Source organism: Mesoplodon mirus (assembly GCF_964341445.2).
Source record: "Mesoplodon mirus genome assembly, chromosome: 13".
Classification (NCBI taxonomy): Eukaryota; Metazoa; Chordata; class Mammalia; order Artiodactyla; family Ziphiidae; genus Mesoplodon; species Mesoplodon mirus.
Window position 1 is genome coordinate 64,141,938 of NC_138989.1, and position 20,056 is coordinate 64,161,993.

General features: G+C 37.1%; 1 protein-coding gene across 4 annotated transcripts in view; it reads right to left on the reverse strand.

Moving 5' to 3' along the window:
* Positions 1-6,414: 6,414 nt before the first annotated feature.
* Positions 6,415-20,056, reverse strand: part of SMAD2 (SMAD family member 2) — a 105,657-nt gene continuing 92,015 nt past the window's right edge. For all 4 annotated transcript variants that reach the window (XM_082640980.1, XM_082640981.1, XM_082640983.1 and 1 more), the window contains exons 9-11: positions 18,733-18,870; positions 18,405-18,549; positions 6,415-15,119 (exon numbers count right to left, since the gene is read on the reverse strand). In XM_082640980.1, coding sequence (XP_082497106.1) covers positions 14,996-15,119; positions 18,405-18,549; positions 18,733-18,870 — 407 coding nt within the window. In that variant the 3' untranslated portion in view covers positions 6,415-14,995. The remainder of the gene's footprint in view (positions 15,120-18,404; positions 18,550-18,732; positions 18,871-20,056) is intronic.

Sequence of the window (20,056 nt, forward strand, 5' to 3'; positions counted from 1 at the left end):
AGGAGCCACGCAGAACCAGCTGGGCTCAGAGTCCATGGCTTAGTCCTGACACAACTTTTTCTCTGCCACTGGGCTGAGGAGGGGAGAAAGAGGCACTGGTGGTGAGGAGAATGAAAGTTCTGGAGAGTCACCGTGGGACTAGCGGGGGGGGGGGCCACCTAAGGGTCGATAAAGATATATCTCACTGTGGGGCCTCTTAGAACCTGGAGATAAGATCAACTTTCCTTGCAAATTTTAGCTCCCAGTCCACATTTAGCAAAGACAAAAATACCCAAAGGCTTTCTTCAGGGAGGGCTGTGGAAGTGGATTGGAATGGAAGGAAATTCTTTTTTTTTTTTTTTTTAACTATATCTATGTATTGTTCAGAAGTTTTGGTTTTCATGCAAAAATGTTCTTATATAACCATGTAGCTTTTAAAAAAAATACCAAAGCGCACTACGACATTTTTGGATTGTATGTAAACTGCATAATACTTTTGGATAATATATTTATAATTTGGAAAATAAGAAAAGATAGAACTTCATCTAATAACTGCCTAAACAATTTACCAAAACATGAACAAGGAAGTAATCACGAATGGTTTAATGTAATATTACTAATTGATTAACTTGGCATGTTTAATACTATGTATGTCCAATACATTTTCTATGCTCATTATATCCAAACACAATGCTAGCTGATCAATAAAACTCTTTGGTTCCACTGCACACTTTTATTTTAGGACACTTGCAACAGACATGACAAAGAAACGTTTAGTTTCAAATACACTAATGAAAGTATATAGTCAGTTTAAGGCACATAAAAAAATCATGCATGAAAAGAATGTCTAAAATGTTTATATTTAATTTCAAACACCAAATTTGTGTGTTGCTCAAAGCAAGTTAAAAAAAATTGTCCATTATGGCTTGCTGAATGGCTTAGTTTTAGAGATTTTTCTTATGATTTGTAATAGCTTTCTCTAACTTAATGTGCTGCTGGAGATGCTTCAAACATTTCCCGTTAAAAATACATATATGTCCAAAGCAAGGAGGAGAAGAAAAAATTACACCACCTAACAGTGGTTTTCTCTGGTTGTTGTAATCTGGATAATTTTTTTGCTGGTGCTTTAGTATTTTACAAAAATAATGGGTATATTATAAAGTTAAATATAAAGAGTTTCATCCACTGTGCCGCCCGTAAAAGACCACAGAATATTTTTGTGTATTTACATGAATGTGATAAATAAAAGGAGTTGTGTGACCATTAAAGAGGAATATGGGGAAGGGGAGCTCATTTAAACATATATTCGAGGAGAAATATACTCAGTTCTCTGAAAAATGTGGTAAGGAAACATTGGGCACCTAAAAGTTGAAGGTTGAAGTCAATTCCACTTTCCAGGGCTACCAAGCCTAGCCATATCACCAAAGAAACACTCGCTTCCCAACTTCAACAGCAGAGACTCAGACCCTCCAGACAATTTTTTTTTTTTTCTTCTTCGGTACGCGGGCCTCTCACTGTTGTGGCCTCTCCCCTTGCAGAGCACGGGCTCCGGACGCGCAGGCTCAGTGGCCATGGCCCACGGATGGGCCCAGCTGCTCCGCGGCACGTGGGATCTTCCCGGACCGGGGCACGAACCCGTGTCCCCTGCATCGGCAGGCGGACTCTCAACCACTGTGCCACCAGGGAAGCCCGCTCCAGACAATTTTGATACTTGTAATAAACAGGACACAGATAATTGTGGTGTTTCCTTTTTTAAAATGTGTGTCAGAGTTACTACATACCGTGATCCATCATTATTATTGGTGAATCTTTCCTAAAGCACTTCAGTCCTCCAGAAAGGTCCAGCGTAAGGTACAGCAGGCATACAGCTTCCTTGCACGTAAGAAGTCCCAGAAAGGTTTTGGAAGTGGCATTAATGAATGTAAAGTTCATCATTAAGAGAAAAGGTTTCTCTGAATCAAAGGCTTCTTTTTACCTCATTTGTGAGGTGGACTCTCCTAGTTCTGTACAAGCCAGGCTCAAAGTTTAGAGGGTGCTAATTCTGGTCATATGATAATGGCCAGGGGCAACCGCAAGGAAGAACCTAGAGTAGACAGAAAATACACTGATTTGGTCTTAACTCACTTTCATGGCGTATGTTAGAAGAGGCTTCTACTTAATGCTCCATGGAATGAAAACACTTGAACCAAATATATCCCACCCTGGGATGTCCTCAGCTTCCCCACATTTCCCACTCTTCACTGGCAAACAAGTACAACGGTGAGAAAACACGAAGCGTGGGCACGGTGGATTGATTGCTGTTAGGGCCCCAAGTCTTCACCCTCTTGGTACCCTCCTCCTCTGCCATTTCACTGTGTGGTGCCTTTCCACTCTGAGCTTTGCTTGGGGCTTGCTTCTGGGGAATGCCGGTCGGTCAGCAGGGAGGGTGCAGACTTGAAAGGGGCTTCTGGGACTGGGCTCGGTTGCTGTTCCCTCCTGCCACCTCATGGAAACATGCCTGGGGTAGCTGCAGGAGGATGAGACACAGAAAAGGGCCGAGTCAAGGCCACCTCCCCAGCGGGCCAGGCAAAACTAGAACTACCCAGAGACGCCCCATCTAAATCACTGACCTAACTCATAAACTAAATGGATGTTTACAATTGCACGCCACTGGGCTTTTATGGTGGTTATGCATGACTTCTGTGGCAACAGATAACTGCTCCCGTAGGTTTTCATTTACTTGACATCTCTCAGTGTGGTGTCTCTTGCCGCTTTTCTGAGGCAGGTTTGGTAGCAAAGACCTTCTTTGCTGCCACCACCTCCTGACACTCCCTCGACTGTGGATTCAGTCCTCCAGCGCTGAGCTTCTGCTCTGTAAAGTGTTCTCATATAATCCTCATAACCGCCCTGAAAAGCAACTTCCTCATTTTGGGGAATTGGAGGAAATGAGGAACTTGAAGCAGCAGACTGTTGAAATCATCTATCTAAAGTCACCATAAATTGGCAGAATCAGGGCCCAAACGGAAGACCTCTGATTCTGAGTTCAGCTGTATTTTCCATTACATCAGAAATGATAACCAAGGCTTAAAACTAGCAGAATGTGATTCTGTCCAAAGTCATTAAAGACAGAAAAAGTTTGTTTTAAAAAGGCAACTGAGTTTTATTCCATTATCCAAGATCACTGAAGTAGTTGACCATTACAGGGCTCTTTTCTTCAAGCATTCCACTCTTAGCATTTTTGTTGCTTAAATGTCCTTTAAGACATGGCTATTCCCGGTTGAGAAACAGCCAGACAACCAAGAGACTAAATTATATAAATCTTCCCCCATTTCTCAGTTTTATCTAAGATTTTATGTTCAATACCCCTTTTCAGCCAATCACTAATTATGTAAATTGTAAATTTGAAGATTAGTTGTTCCTTGGTGGCAATACTCAATAGAATAAAAGTACACCCACAAAACTAGAAATTAAGAGAGGATACACAAAATATGCACCCATTTTAAAGGTGATTTTCTGAAGGATGTAATAACAAGCCAGATTCTTAGCCATCTCTCCCTTTTGTGATTTTGGCTCTTAAAAAACATAGAAACAAATCAATTAAATATTCTAAGATAAGGCAGTTTTCTAAGGGTTAATTTAATTGCAGGAGGTTATAGGGGTAGGATGGAAATAGGGGGAAGCAGAACACAGAGAATTAAGTAACATTTTGCTGAATGAAAATCACACCATATGAGATGTCATATAGACACTGCTAGAAACTTTACTCCAAATTTAGTTTACCAAGTCTAGCTTGATTTTATTAACATATTTGATTTTATACTTATGTCAATTTAAGCACCTAGATACTGGAATGATAAAAGACAGGAAAACAACTGTTTAGTTAAAAAGTAGTTAAACTTTGAGAGGATAACATTTTGTCAGTGGTTGTTGCTTTAGAATTTAAAAACTGAATTTTACTTTGTATCTTCCTTTATGCATGTAACTTGGAGCAGAAAATTCCCCCTTTAACAAAGCAAGAAACCACAGTGGTTTGCAGGCCACTAATTCTGTTACAGATGAAAGCATTCAATTATCTCTATAAAATTCAATTCCTTAGAAAATGTGTTTATGATTGACTAAGTACATTTTTAAAATGTGGTGATACCACATGCTATTATTCAAGATTTTGATTTAAAAGTTGGAACGAAGTAACTTGTGGTTCTTGGGTAAAACAAAGACACTAATCTGTTTTTTCAATATAAAAATATTTTCATTATAAAAAGGCAACCTAGAATACTTTTATTCCAGATGTTAGGCTAGGCTTGTGTAAATCTTCATTTTTTCCCACTACAGCCCAAACATACTTAAAAACTGCAACCATTTAAAAGTGGGTCATCAGTTATATTAAAATCTTATTTATATGGCATTTATATTTAAAAGTGTGATCAAATACTGCCAATAACAAGTTAAAATAGCTTAGAGATAAGATCTCTCATGGAAAAAACCTTAACAAGATCTAAAATCAGAGTTAATTCTAGCTTAAGTTCAAGATGGGTGGTCTTAATGGAATCACTGTTGGGCAGTGGTTAAGGCCTCTCTGATGATTGCTACTTCTCACCACAAAAGTCTACAAATACACAAAATTCTGCATAAAATTTCAGAGGGTTCTCTCATCATCTCCAGCTGTGAGCAGAAAGTTAAATTTCACTTAATACACACACACACATATGTACATGTTTAAACTCCCCCCGCCCCAACAAGCAGTCCATCCTCGGCTGGGGTTATGGCTGGTGTCCTCATGTCCTCTGCCCCAGCCAGCCAGCTCAGTAGCACAATCTCTGTGTAGATTACAAGACCCAAGGTGCCAAGTTATGTATAGCTTTTACCTCCTGGCTATCTAGGTGCTATTATTAGATGTGGGCTTCAGAGTAGCACCTACCTAGCTTGTGGTTGTCAGTTTTCTGCTCACCATACATAGCAGCTCAGTAAAGTTGTCCAGCTTTCATGCACGTTCAGGTCCACAAGTTCTGTTCCAAGACCTCATTTTGACTGGCCCCAAAAGTCCTCTCCATCTATCCAAATTCAATGCATCCTTGAACACTGTGCTTAAATCGTATCTTGTCCTTCCTCGTCCTGCACCACTGTTCAGAAGCAACTTCTCCTTCCTCTGGGATCTTATCTTTCCTGAACTACTTTCTGAACTTTTTAAACAAACTTATTGCTGCACAGCATTAAAGTAGGTACAAAAAATTGAAGATTATAAAAACTATGGCAAATCCCTCTCTCAAATAAGGTCATGTAGCTTGGACTGGAGCACAGTAACACACTCTTATTCTCTCATAGCTTCCTGAAGATCGTGTTGGCTCATCACAGAACTTGCTACCCATGAGTCTGATTCAATGTTCTTGCCCTCAGTTAATGTGGCCCGCTTTAAGAATGTAATTAAGTCTATGTGCAAACTAGCATCAGATCAATTCTACAAGTATTTTCATATCTATTCATTGCAGCAGAAAACAGCTTTTATGTATGCCTTTCGCTTTTTCTTTTGGATTCCTACATGTGCAAACTTTTTTTAGGTTGGGCTCGTCTTGTATTATTTTGATGAAAAGGATGAGTCTGTTAAAAAGCTGGATAACTGCATCGTGCAAATATATTCTTGAGCAGCAGATGAAGATGATCTTCACCCTAGTTCTTGGGCACACCTCATGCTGAGAATGAGGGCACTGGAGTACATCTGTTTGATATTAATAGTCATGCTTCCCACACTAGGACTTTCAATTTATTTTGAAGCAAGTGGGGAAAAAAGGATTTGCCAACTGGAGAGAAAGCCCAAACATACAAATAATACTTCTCTCCTACCCTTCAGCCCCTTGAATATGCACAATTATGCACACTGGGGTTGCTATAAAAATCTTCCGGCGCAGATAACCAGTGTCACTAACAGCAGGGTAACAAGCAGGAAAGTTCCCAGGGTGAAGTGACGATGGAAAAGGATCTCTTCTAGTCGTCTGTCAACTGAAGTGATGCTGCAGTTCAATGCTGGAAGGCTCCTTTTAGATTGTTAATAGAGTTGTATGGTGTAGCAATTTAAGTAGGATTTGTTTAAGTAGGTTTCCTACCAACACAAAATTGTTAACGAAATCAAGCTAGTCCCTGGGCTGTTCAATGCCAAGTAGCATAGTGTATTTTAGATTTTGAGGTCCCTTTTGTTGCATCCTAACGTAGGTGTCTTAAATAGTCTAATGAAAGCAGTCTGCTAACGAGAGAAGTACTGATTCATCCTAGGAACTGAGTTCCTGCAAGGCACAAAGAAAGTCTGGTTGATCTAAAAAGTTTTTCAATTATTTCATGATGATATTAATTATGAGTACACCTTAGGTATTATTTTTCAATGAAATCTTTAAAAGAATACCATTTGCTGTTTTTGCTAAGAGTACATTTTGAGGGTAAATGTGAATTTCACTTTCTAGTCCGTTTACAGCACATATCATGTGTATTAGATCATTATTTGGTACAGGCAAGCTCTGAAGTAAACTAAAATGCCTAAACTACCAGCACTCTGAGGTGTATTTTGTGAGTGTACACTAAGCAGTGCATTATCTGTCTGCCAGGGGAGTGGGATAATCTTTTTATATAACACCAAACTTAATAAAAAGATGCACTCAATAGCATAATTCCATTATGTGAAAATACACACAACAACTTTTTTTTGTTTCTGTACAATTTAGAGTGTGGTCAGCAAAATATAATCCCTTCTAAAAAAGGATCAGTTTAAATCAAAATCAATGAAAACGATTAAAAATTAGTCCCATAATAACATGGTAAACTCAAATCGCTTTTTTTTTTAATGCTAGGAAAAATGTTCACCTTTCAATGGTGACAGTACTATTAACACAGGTAGAGAGCCAACAAGGTAAACAGTGAAAGCACATACACAGACACACACAAATATATATAAAATTTGACCAGAAATCACAGGACATTTAAGCAACGTTTTCTTAACTTTTTTTTCCTTTTGTACTTTAAATAGACTAAAATATTTGGTGTGGGTGGTGGGAAGGAAATCAGTATTTCACAATTTTAACTTGAAAACCAGCTGAAATAAAGCCTCAGCTCACTGTTTAATTTAAAAAAAAAGGAAACACATCGTATTTTGACAATCATAGGATTAAAGCTTACAAAGAACACATCTACCATCTACATCACAGTGCACAGAGGATGCAGTCTGAGGACTACCACAGGGAAACAATAACAGACTCTGCATCCATCATATTGCATTACAAAATTAATGCCGTCTTAGAAAAATCTCACCTCCCGTGGTCGGTGTTGTAGCTGGTAAGCACCTGAGGGGTAGGAGGCTATCAGAACTTAGGGCGCTGCCCAGTCTGGACCAGGACACCCAATTCCTTCACCTGCCATTGGCTGATGCATTTAATAATCTCAATACAACATTCACTGAGAATAAACATAATAATGCCACATTCTGGCTTCTTGAGCAGGATAGTCTGGGGAATGTAGTAGAGGATAGAGCATCAAAGGCCATATTTTCCCTCAAGAGAGAAGAAATCCACAGCATTACTCAGTTTTCTTTTACTGTGAAAATTTAAATTTCAGATTAAATTGAACCCCATAAAGACATGATCTGTACTTACATAAGACACACAGGTTCTGAAGAACTTTGCTATCTAGTTGCCTCTTCTGTTTCATTAAACCACCAGTTATCTTCCCTGGATTACTGTGTTAGTCTCACTACCACGTTGGTGCCATTACCTATTATTGGTATAAATCTCACATTCCATACACAATAGTAAATGATTGGAGGACACCTATGCTGTAGGGCAGCTGAATTTAATCGCTACTATTACAATGTTTAAGGTGAGGGTAAGTCCCAAGAACACTTAAGGCTATCAGCTCCTCCTTGGTGCGCCTGGGGCTTTCCCGGGTTTATTAGCACTCAGAGTCCTGCATCCAGGGGGCTGCCTCAGTCCCAGGCGCACCAGGGCGGTTGGTCACCCTAAGAACACTCCTCACTCCTCCCTTAGTATCGCTAGAGAAAGGGTAAGAATTTCCAAGAGTAAATAGGGCTACTTACAAGGGAATTGGCTCAAAAATATTTTTAGGACATTTGCTAATCATTAGTTCCTAGAAGTATCTTATTTAACAGTGTCACTTTTAAGAAGAGTTGGTAGAACGTAAGCAAATTGGTGAGCAGTGGATAGAAGTTCATCCTTGAAACCTGTTTTCCCACAAATCCTCTATAGGTTCTTCTGGTTTTGTCCAGTTATATAGCATTTTACCGTATCTTTTTGAGATTTTGAGAGCTAAATGAATAATAGTTTTATATCTTTTCATATTCTTTTCTTTTTAGGTGAAAACACGCTTTGCCAACTATTCCCTACATTCTTGTTTCATATATTAACATGAAGACTGCCAACTGGGGTTATTTCCCTCAGATTACAAAGGCCCAGAATTATGTTACTTTTAACTGTGCTCTACCAGAAGGTCTGGCCTTGGGAAAAGATGGCCAAAAAAAAAAAAAAATTCTCAGATATGAATGTTTTTATTTTGCCTACAAATGCTGTGATCTAGCTCAACAACCACACAACTGCTTTCATCTTAATCTTTATAGTTTTTCTTGTTTTGCTGTCTTGTACAGAAATGGTTAGTGTCACAGTTTCACTATCACTAATAAAAAGATATAAATATTTATGCCTTAAAGGCCAGGGTCAAAACAGCAAAAATGAAGCCTGAGGTAAAGTTGGTCTAAGAAATGACCATTTTGGGTTCTACATTTTGCCAAAAAATAGGGTGTTTTTAAAAAATGTAAAAGCCATGCATGTTACCTACTTGCTATGTATGTGATAATTCTTTCTCCTGATTAAAATTAATCTGTGTGTATATTAGTTACATAAAACCAACAAATGACTACATTCTTAATGCAGGTACATACATTCATCAGAAAAGGACCCTAATAGTTTTCACCAACATTTTTTTTTGCTGTTTGAACAATCCAAGAACGTGAATAAAGAGAGTGACAAACAAGTATTTTCTTAGGAACTTACTGAGAAAGGAAAATCTCTTTGGAAGAAAAAGACTTGAGTAAGACTTCTATTCCGACAGACAAATGCTGAGAACTAACTTTATGCCACAGCATTGTAATCGGTAGGACTAACAGAACCAGAAATATGGCAAGTTACCTAGTGACTAACGCTGTAAAACAGCCAAAAGCTTTAAAGCCACAGGGAGAAAGAACAGTCAAGTGTGAAATGAAAAATATGTAATAGTTAAGTACTTTTACAATTCTAAAACTTCACTTTTGTCCTTAAATCAATATATTATGGATTTCATGGTTCAATAAATTAGCATCTTTAATTAGAAAGAGAAAGTAAATCCCTACCCCCCACCCAAAAGAGCAAACTGGAAATTCCATAGAAAGTAAGAGGTTTTTTTTTTTTTTTTTTTTTTTTTTTAAAGAGGGTAGAAGAATATAATTTGGGGGGAAATTCGTTGGAGAAACATCTAAAAGTCCTTTGTGTGGAGTTAATGAATCCTCACTTCACTCCTAACATCAGTGGTACTATTCTTTGAAAGGGCCCTTACATCTCAATCAATGGTGAAATTTTGGGTCTATTATGGATCTCATGGCAGCAAACCAATTGACACTGAAGTTAGCTCAGGCTAATATACTCTGGTCAGATCCTCTGTGAATCAGAAATGGCCCAAAGAACTTTGGAAAATCCATTTTCTGTTGAGCACAGCTAAGAAAGTCATCTTGAGGCTACCCTTCAATACAGGAAAACTTGACTTGGTAGTGGTGCTTCCCAGGGTATCTTAAGCAGCAGTCTTATGCCAGGGGGAAAGAGCAGGTGTGGCGGACACACAATCTAACATTATTTTTTTAAAAAAAGGTAACCTTAAGCAAGTACCTTCCAGAGACCACTCAGAGCTTTTTTTTTTTTGATGTTCCAGTTATGATTCTTAATTGTCAAGCTGCCTAAAAATGGCATTCTAACTGAACGACAAAATTAGGACCCTGGCAGAATAAAAAATTTACCCTGATGGTCTGTCCATGAAAGGAAAATGTCTGCAAGAAACTTAAGAATTTTTTACTGATATGAGATTTAAACAATAGATCATTGAACACTGTTAAAATGTATGCAAATGACCCCTACTGTTAAGATTTTTCTGTGAGTGTATATGTATATATAAATCCATACATACACATAATTTATTTCCTACTAAAAAGGTTTAAGGCAGTTATGCTATATATAAAGTTAGCTATAATATCCAAGATAAAACAGCTCCTACTCAAGAAATTATATGAACACATTAGACAAGTTCTCATCATAAAAGCTATCATGAGGCTATCTATATCTAGTATAGCTCACATTTCCTGGTTGAGGCTTCAAACATAGGAATTCCACTCCAAGAGATAATTTGTCCCTCAATCCCCACACACAAAAGGTAGTCTGAACAGACAAAATATTTATGAAAACTTGAAAAGGAAGATATAAAAGGAATTCAATAGGACTCTGACAACCTCTAGACACCACACACTATCATTATTACTCTTGATTGTACTAAATACATCAACCCAATATGCCCCAAGGTGGAAACAGGGCTAGTATTATGAGGAAATCATTGGCTGCAACTACCGGAAAAGTTCATAATCCTGAACATAATTTACAACAGAATCTGACAATGTACACTATCGTCACAAAAACATTTAACCAGATAGAATTTCTGAGCCATTTGTAAGATTTAAGTGACTGACCAATCTGAACAATGTCAACCTTCGTGGTGAAGAAATTAGGACCCTGGGATTGAACAGCACCGTCCTTTTTGGTCTTTAGTAAAGTTCAAAGGAGAGAAACATTCTGATGTATGCAGATACAACACGGTTGGCAAGGAAGAGGGCAACTAGCAAAACCACTAGGGATACATGTTGTCAAGAGAAGGGAAGGGAGAATAAAATTCAGTTGATGAATATAAAGGACTTAGCAAAATAAAGTTCACGAAGGGAAGAAAATGGGCAATAATGTGTTATGTCTAAATCTCAATGTGTTGCACCAGAGTAAGAGACAAGATCACGGGTTGCTTATGTCCAGTCTACTTAAGTTATCTAAAGAGATACTGGGGAATGGTGGAGGGGTGGCACACTGTGAAGCTGGAATGTTTAGCTATGAAAGTAAAGACTGTACATAAAGACAGATGCTAAGTACAGTGAGGATTGTCTTGCGTTACATCACATCCCACCATCAACCGGACCAGGAGGGCACTGATTATTGAGTAAATGCTCGAAAGTATTTAGTTATTTAAAAAAAAGAAAGATGTTAAAGGTATATTTGGACAATTTTTGGAAGAGGTAGAGAAACCAACTGGGTATATATACTCTTTTGATTTCAACTAGCAAGAGACTAGACTGATTATTTTTCAAGTTCAAAATCTTAGTCTTGATGAAACTGACAATAAAGGCACAAATAAAGTGAAATTATCAATAAAATAATTTTAACAAAGGAGAATATCTGGCAATGTTTAAAGGACAGATGAACCAAGCAAAACTAGATATGATGTGAGGTTTAAAAAAACCCCAGGTATTAAAAATTTGCAAATATATACTTAGAATACAGAATAAGAATACAGAGTAAGAATATATAGCTTTCAAGAAAAATTAGGCAGATTTTCTTCTGGCAAAGTGACAGGTCCTGAGAGAGAAAGTAACCCCACACGACTAAGATGGCTTGAGAGTCAGTACCAAATCCCAGTTATCTTTTTATTACTCAACATCTATCACACTGGGTAGGTAAAGAACAGGCATCAATAAATGTTTATTGAATGAATGTATATCATAATGTACAATTAGCACACTAACTGGTATAGTTCAAACCTAGTCAGGAAAATCAAACTTTTTTTTAAGCAGTAAAACTTTTTTAAGAAAGAAATCATTCTATTGGAGTTCCTACGTGGAACTCCAACACAGAATAAAAATGAAGCTGCCACTGGCCAGGCCAAAGTCAATGGGAATGTCACCAGCGTCCAATTCCCTAAACCAGCCCTAAGGTGTATGTAATCCACTGTGAAAACCACCATTCATCTTAGAAGTGTGATAGAAAGCATGATCATTCAGTTCTCATGTTGTTAAACTGAGGAAATTACCAGCACTGTGTAGAAGAAATTCTAAATGATGTTGCTAATCTAAATAAAGACAAAATTCTACAGAGAGGAGATCTTATCACTTAGAAGAATGAAAACAAACCCTATAAAGGGAAAAAACAATCAGCAAAAATTAGGCCACAGTGGCCAAAACAGAATGCAAAACCAGCATCGCATTAAAAAGCAAGGAAGACCATTGAACATACTCATACAAATGTAACCACCACCACCACAAAGTCAACTGCTTGACAGGTCTAACCGCTGAATACATGGGTGCTTCCAAATGAGTCCCAGTTTCATACTGTACAGAAGAATGCCACCAGAACTGTAGAGATGTGATCCACTACTGAAATGCTACAGATGGCACTGCTTTGCTTAACATATCAATGCAAGAGCAACTGCCAGGATGTTCTACCACTTTCAAAGTTGTTCTTTACCCCCAGACAAAGAACAGTGTTCCCTAACATCACTACAAGTCCTCTAGTAAGTAAACACTTCCAAAGGGCAGAGCCTCCACATTTCCAACAGGTCTGACGGTGGTAATACCTGGGACATTTACTCTATCCACAGGATGGACTGTAGAAGTAATAATTATCGGGCAGCAGGACATCTGGAAGCAAGCAGCCAGTCACTACAATGGTGAAAATTTGCCCAAGGCAGAACTGAAGAAAGGGTTGTTCAATTAAATGGTACTGACCTGTTGTAAACTTTTTACAGTAAGGATTTGAGGAAGAGGAAATATTAGTGAGAATGACACATGAAGCAATCTATCACAAAGTAAGGCCACCTTCAACTATTATGAACTGTAGAACCAATCTGATACTCAAGTTTGGACCTGTGTAGAGGTTTTTGTATAAAGCATGAACACCTAGTAAATTATGAGTTTCCTTTAAAATAAGCCTTTGCATTTGATGCCATTTTCTTTGCCAGGAATGCCTATTTTTCTCTCCACATGGCTTGCCCCTTTCTCACCGAAGTGTTAGCTCAAGCATCACTACCTTTCAGAAGCATTCCCCCTGCTATGCTTTATCACAGTACCCTGTTTTATCTCCTTCATAGACAAATAAGCTAATTAAGCATTATAGAAACTGCTATCTCAGCAAAGGCAAGGGCCTTATCTGTCTTGTTCACCTTTACCCAAAGGCCAAGAAAGTTCCTGGCACACGTAACAGGTGGACAATAAATATTTCTTGAATGAATAAAAAATTACTATACCAAGTTTACATAAACACATACATGCATACACAAATATAGAAAAATGGGGAATGTCTAATAGAAAACAACCAATGCTGAAAGTATTGAAAATAACACCTGTAGATAAAGGTGAATATGGTTTCAAAAAACAAGTACCAAAGATAATCTGTCTTTAAAAATATGAAAACTTACTAGAAGGGGACCAGGAGTGGTTACTTTCCATTTCTACTGAGATGCAAACAAGAAATGTTTAAACTGCAATGAGTTAACAATAAACATAAGGATTATCTGCTGCAGGGTGGACTTCCAACAGAGTTTCTGACATCTCCTGTCACTGCAGAGCATAATGCATGGTTGGTTCTAACAGTCACCACATATTCAAGATTAGTTAAGAACAGCTCAGAGTGTAGGTAATAATAAGCTAAAAAACTTGCTGAACTGCTTCTCCCCCAAATTTTAAAATTTAGAATTCATAATTATGTAAAATAACATAGATTGTATAAATTTAATACGACATACCTTAAAAACAGATGGCCTTTACCTGATGATCATACCTCAGCATTACTTTTCTAGGTATTTTGCTGAAGCAATTACATTTACAAAAGGTCCATTTCATAATACAATCTGGTAACTAAATCAAATGAAACTCAAAGGGCACTAGGTTTGCTATTGAAATATTTTAAAATACCTTTTTAAAGAGTGTTTATAGACTGAATTTTTAAAAAGGATAAATATATTGAAATAATTGTAGCATATCCCTGAAAATAATTATACTGTCACCTGTGCATTTTTTATGAGGTGTAAAGATAAATCAAAAGACTGCTAGGTTACACAAGTCTATTATCATCTGCTGAAACTGAAACCTGGTGTAAGACAAAGGGACTTACTCCATATGATTTGTTACCGTACCCCAGAATTAACTGGTGCTGGCGGTATCGGTACAACCATTATTGGTGATGGATGTCACGCTACACTGTTTTGGTATCAGGACAAAAGTGGAAACGGAGGAGAGGTTTGGAAAGATTTCCGTAAGGTTTTAGCAGTAAGTAAACAAACACAAAAAGAATGAATATTTAAGACCCACTGAACACATTAAGGTCAAGGATTTCAAAAGTTAATCCACTTTTCTTCCCCCAAGAGTTTATTTTTGGTAAAAGGCAGAAAAATTAGTTTTTCTACAAGGGAAATCTGCTTCTAAATGATAATTTGAAAATCTTGATATATATTATATATTAAAAAAGACACACAAAAATAACAAAGAAGTGGGAATAACAGATTAGGTACTGTAACTTTATAAAGGCTTGCCTAAATCAAGAAGCAGCACACACACACCTAATTTATGCAAACTAAAAATGTATATAAACAGCACAATACTGTGATACTGGATCATGATACATTACCTGTACACATAACTACTACTGTTATTAATAAACCTTTGGGACACTCAGTTTTATGCCCAACAAGACATCAGTAAGTCTTTAAAATCTTCTCTTCCTCCTTTATGGGAGGGTATTTCTAGACACTAATTTTCCCATCTAATATTCAAACATAGGAAACCGATTCCACAAGGTGCTTTAATTGATGAGACCTCAAGTGCTGTTTTCTCTTGAATTTTTGGATAGTAAACAGTCCACGGGGACCACACACAAATACTAGGACAGAAGAGTTGGTACATTAAGTCTTTTGATGGGACTTGACTGGTGACAAAGCTTTATGACATGCTTGAGCAACGCACTGAAGGGGATCCCATCTGAGTTAATACTTTGTCCAACCACTGTAGAGGTCCATTCAGATGAAGTTCAATCCAGCAAGGAGTGCTTGTTACTGTCTGCCTTCTGTTAAAGGAATGCAAGAAAATAATTATGAAATTAAAAGGATAACATGGCTATGGAAGAATTTAGATAAATCAAAAGGTTGTATCAATATATACTAAACCTAGATTCTTTTCTGACCGAGTATCAAGTTTGCATATCTACTATTTTGAAAACTGTTTAATCCTCAAAGTACTTATGTGACTTTTTTTCTTTTAAAGAGGAAAAAAACACTGTTTTCCCCTCAAATTAAAATTAGTAAACTTATATTTACTGTCCAAAATGGGACACCTTTAAGAGAGAATGTAGTTACTATAAATAATCACTGCCAGGACAAGAGACATAAACCAGCACTGTCCCAAGCAAACCAGAATATATAAAGTCACCCTACTTATTAATCATCCACAGAATAGAAGATACTCAAATAGCAAATGAAGTCCAAATGGAATAGGATTCAAATTTAAAGTATATCAAAACAAAAGAGAATTCTGACCCAAGCTTATCACAGAATGTTAAGAGTTGGGGTTCAACTTTCCCTGACAAAGCCAACAACCAACATCCCTTTTAGCAAAATCATGCAGGCTTTTAATAAGGAACACCTTTAGTACTTCAAACAAAATGAGCTACCCTCTGGGAATCGCAAATTGTTCAATGACATCCTGTCACTTCCACAAACTGATTTTAGTTCTTATTTATTATATACAATAAGGCAGTAAGTCTGCTTGCTTCTTCAACATGACAGCCCTTCAAACATGAGAAAAGGCCATTATCAACTCTTCACCTCCATGTGACACATGCTCAATATAATTTAAAACTGTATTTCAAAGGATGTGGTTTTCTGTAGCAGATGGTGTCAGTGCCCCACTATACCCTTCAGATTTTCAGTGTTCTCTAGCCAATTTCCAGTTGCAGGCATCTGCATTTCTGTGCCTGAGAACTTCTCTGCTCTGTCCACATATACAGCAGATCAGAAGTGCCAGGAAATTAACATCCCCAGGAACAGACCTCAAGCAATGACACAGGAATTGGCATTTAAACGTCCAGTTTCCCTTCCCTCTGGGTGGGATAATTCCGTGTGTTCTTTACTGTTTTCCAAAGTTTTCCTAAGGGAATAGCTCTAGTGACCCACCCACTAGAGTAGATGGGTTAAGAATGGTACTGGCTGCCTTTCCTCTCTACCTCTCTTCCCTCCTTCCTCCTTCCTGACCAGTGTTCCCTCCATTTCCTGAATAAACTTCTTGCATGCAAACCCTTGTCTCAGGGTCTGAGACACACATTATGTGTCCACCACCGTTTATTCGTTTCAGTACTAATTCACTTAACTGAGACATATTTCTCAATTAACTGTGAATTCTTTACACATCTGTATTTCCTGCTTACTACATTTCCTGATTTTTACGCTAAGCAATCAAGCGGGCACTAAAGAAACTAAAAGATAGTTTTAGAAATCCAACCATTAGATCTATCTCCTCAGCACCAGTGTCATTAAGGATAAAAGGTTCCACAGTTCACAGATATATGAGTATTTGATTTATTTTGATCTGTAAATGTTAAAGGAAACTACTTTATTATCCAAAGTAGATGTACCTGACTCCATTATCCATGAAAACATACTGTATATTACTGCTTCTCATATAGATGATAAATTAGCTCTGGGTTAAAGAACAGCAGAGTCCACAGTGAATGAAGGGCAGTATCTCTCTCTACCAATCAAAACTGGTCTTAACAGGAGACCCACAGATACACATGGAATTCTCCCCGACCTATGCAATTCGTATTTAATTCCACTGAATTTCTACCATGTTCTTCAACATTATGATCTTTTGAAGAGAAAAAAAAATGTCTGACCTAATAAACTGGTATCAGATGGTACTATCTGAATCTAATTTTAATATCAACTATCAATCTAATTTAATATCAATAAGATCTAATTTTATTATCAATTTGATAATTTTTTATCAAAGGGAAAAAGAAACTCAGCATTCTTTAAAGTTATCACATCTCAAAGGGGAAATGATGAAAACAAAAGAGAGCTACAGCAAAGTCAAAAAGTGAATTCTTCTACTAACACAACTTGGACAAAATAGTGACAAGTCTTCATTCTAGGATATACATATATAACACATAATATATTTTTATAAAAGTATTCAAACCAGTAGATCTCATATCTCACCATCACAAAAGTCATACACCTCACAAAACTTAAGACAGGGAATCAAGTTCAAATGAAATGAAATAAATTCTGAAGAAGGGCCCAAACTGCTGCATGAAACAGGAGTACTATTACTATTCTATATGAATATCTTCTTAAGCAGACATTCAGACAGTAAGCAATGTGAACTGAAGAAAGACTAAGTATTTTACTTATACTTTCATTCTTTAATATGCTGATGAAGTATTCCCTATCTTTGCTGTGGAATCCAATCAATTGTTTAATTTATCAATAGCGTAATCTATCTTACCCCTTGATGACAGATTAGCTTTGGTAAAACTCAATTAGGTAACTGCTACTTACTATCCTTAGAGAAGAGGTTAAGAGCCAAGGAGAGCTTTCCTCAAGTCCCGTCTCTACCACTTAGAATGTGTCCTTGGGCAAACTATCAAATCTTTTCTAAGCCTATTTCCAAATAAATATTAGTTTGGACCATTTTTTACCTTAGAAAGATTGTAACCTTATAAAGAAAGGATAAAAACAGCAACAGTAATTCTTAGCCACGTTGAAAGGCGTGAGATACTGCACCTAAAACACAGCACAGTGCCTGGCACCTAACAAGTACTCCCTTCTATTACTGAATGAAGTTCCACCTTTTAACCTTATACTGAAGTTGTCTCAACTTCTCTGTCCAGCCTTATTCTTCTTTACTTTCTATACTCCAGTCCAACTGAACTGTACTCTACTCTAGGATCATCACTTTCCACCCCACAAACCTGTGACTACTGAAATCCTAGGCATCTTTCAGAACCCAGACCCTGTATCATCACTACCTCCCCCAGCCCCAGCGAAACACCTCTCCTGCCATGAACTGACATAACCCTTCCAATATGCCATTTATGGAATTTAACACTCTGCATTCTATTACAGTACCCATCCATACACGTTTTAATTCTTTGTTCCATAATGCCAGCACAGGAATTTGCAATAGTTTTGAATCCAGAGGCCTCCAACTTTCTTTTGTTATTTTACGTAAAGATCTGCTGGCTCTATAAACCTCAAGGAAAATAAATACACATGAACTTCAGAAGATACAAAGAATGAAAGAAAAAAGAATTACATTGTGGAAATTTAAGAACCGAATATGTATTTCATACCGGTATTCTGCTCCCCACCCTTTCACAAAACTCATTCTTATGGTGCACATTCTAGTTAGCTGATACACGGCTTCAAAACCCTGATTAACGGACTGAGCCAGAAGAGCAGCAAATTCCTGGTTGTTGAAGATCTTCAGGTTACAGCCTACGATTGAGAAAAAGATTAAAAAATTATGTAAAAAGAATATTACTATTAGAAAATCATTTTAAAAGGGCTACAGATATTAGAATATGAGCATGCAAATCATCTCCTGATTCCTAAAAGTAATAGCAAAGAAAAGCTCAGCAAGTTGATACAATAGGTTTATTTACATTGTTGTATCCATACCTGGTGGAATTTTACACACTGTTGCAGGGTGCCAGCCGTATCTCTGATTACAATTGGGGCTCTGTACAAAGATTGCACTATCACTTAGGCACTCAGCAAAAACTTCTCCACCTATGTAATATAAGCGCACTCCTCTTCCTAAAACAAAATATATATGGAATTAGTTTTACAGCATTTACTATTTCAGCATGACTTTCAAAGGGTCTTCTCAGAGGATAGTAAAATGACATAAAGTATTTTGATGACTTTTTCCATAGCTATGCTTTTCTGAAATCTAACTTTGAAACATACCACTGTACATTTTTCCAAGTATTTTTTTTAAATGATTTTATTGATTTGTAAAGATAATACATGCTTATCAAAAATACTTAAGCAACGCAGAAAAGTGAATGGATAGCAAAATAATTTCATACAAATTATAGTTATTTCTAAATAAAAGAATTCATTTGAAGGAATTAACTAATGTCTGGATTAATATGCCTTCATTATAATAAACAGTATTTCTTTAAAGAGCCCACTATGGTTAAGAAAAAAGGTAATAAAAATTATCAAGAGATTAGTCATGTGCCTCTTTTAAAACTATATATATTATGGGGGCAACCAGGTCCCTATTTATATAAGCAGAATTAGATAAGAAAAAATTATATTGGGAGATTTTAATATACCTTTCAGAATTTGACAGATCAAATATACATAAAATATTAGCAGATCAAATATACATAAAATATTAGCAATACAAGGATTAAAGAAAAAATTGTGAAGAGCAGAGTTCCAAGATAGCACTTAAGATTCTCACCCCAGTGTATTTATCTTCTCAATTATTCAATCAAACACTAATCTACATACTGCTTAAAGGGATTTTTCAGATGTAATTAAGTTCTCAAATCAACTGACCATAAGAAACTAAGACTACCTTTGGTGGGCCTGACTTAATCAGGTGACGGTCCTTAAAAGGGACTGGGCTGGTCCTGGTGAAAGTGATTCAAAGTGTGAGCAATAGGAATTCAACACAACAGAGTCTTCACTGCTGACTGTGAAGATGGAGGGGGCCACGCAGGTGGCCTCTAGTTGCTGATAGCAGCCTCTAGCTTACAATCTGCAGGAAATGAGGATCTCAGTGCCACAACTTCAAGGAAGTGAACTCTGCAATAATCACCTGTGAGCTTGAAAAGGACCTCAAGCTTCAGATGAGAACACAGCCCAGCTAACCCTTTGATTTCCCTTTGTGAGACCCCAAGGAGACTCCTAACACATAAAAACTGTGACACAGTAAATCTGTGTGGTTTTAGGCTGGTAAATGTGTGGTAATATGTTATGCAGCAAA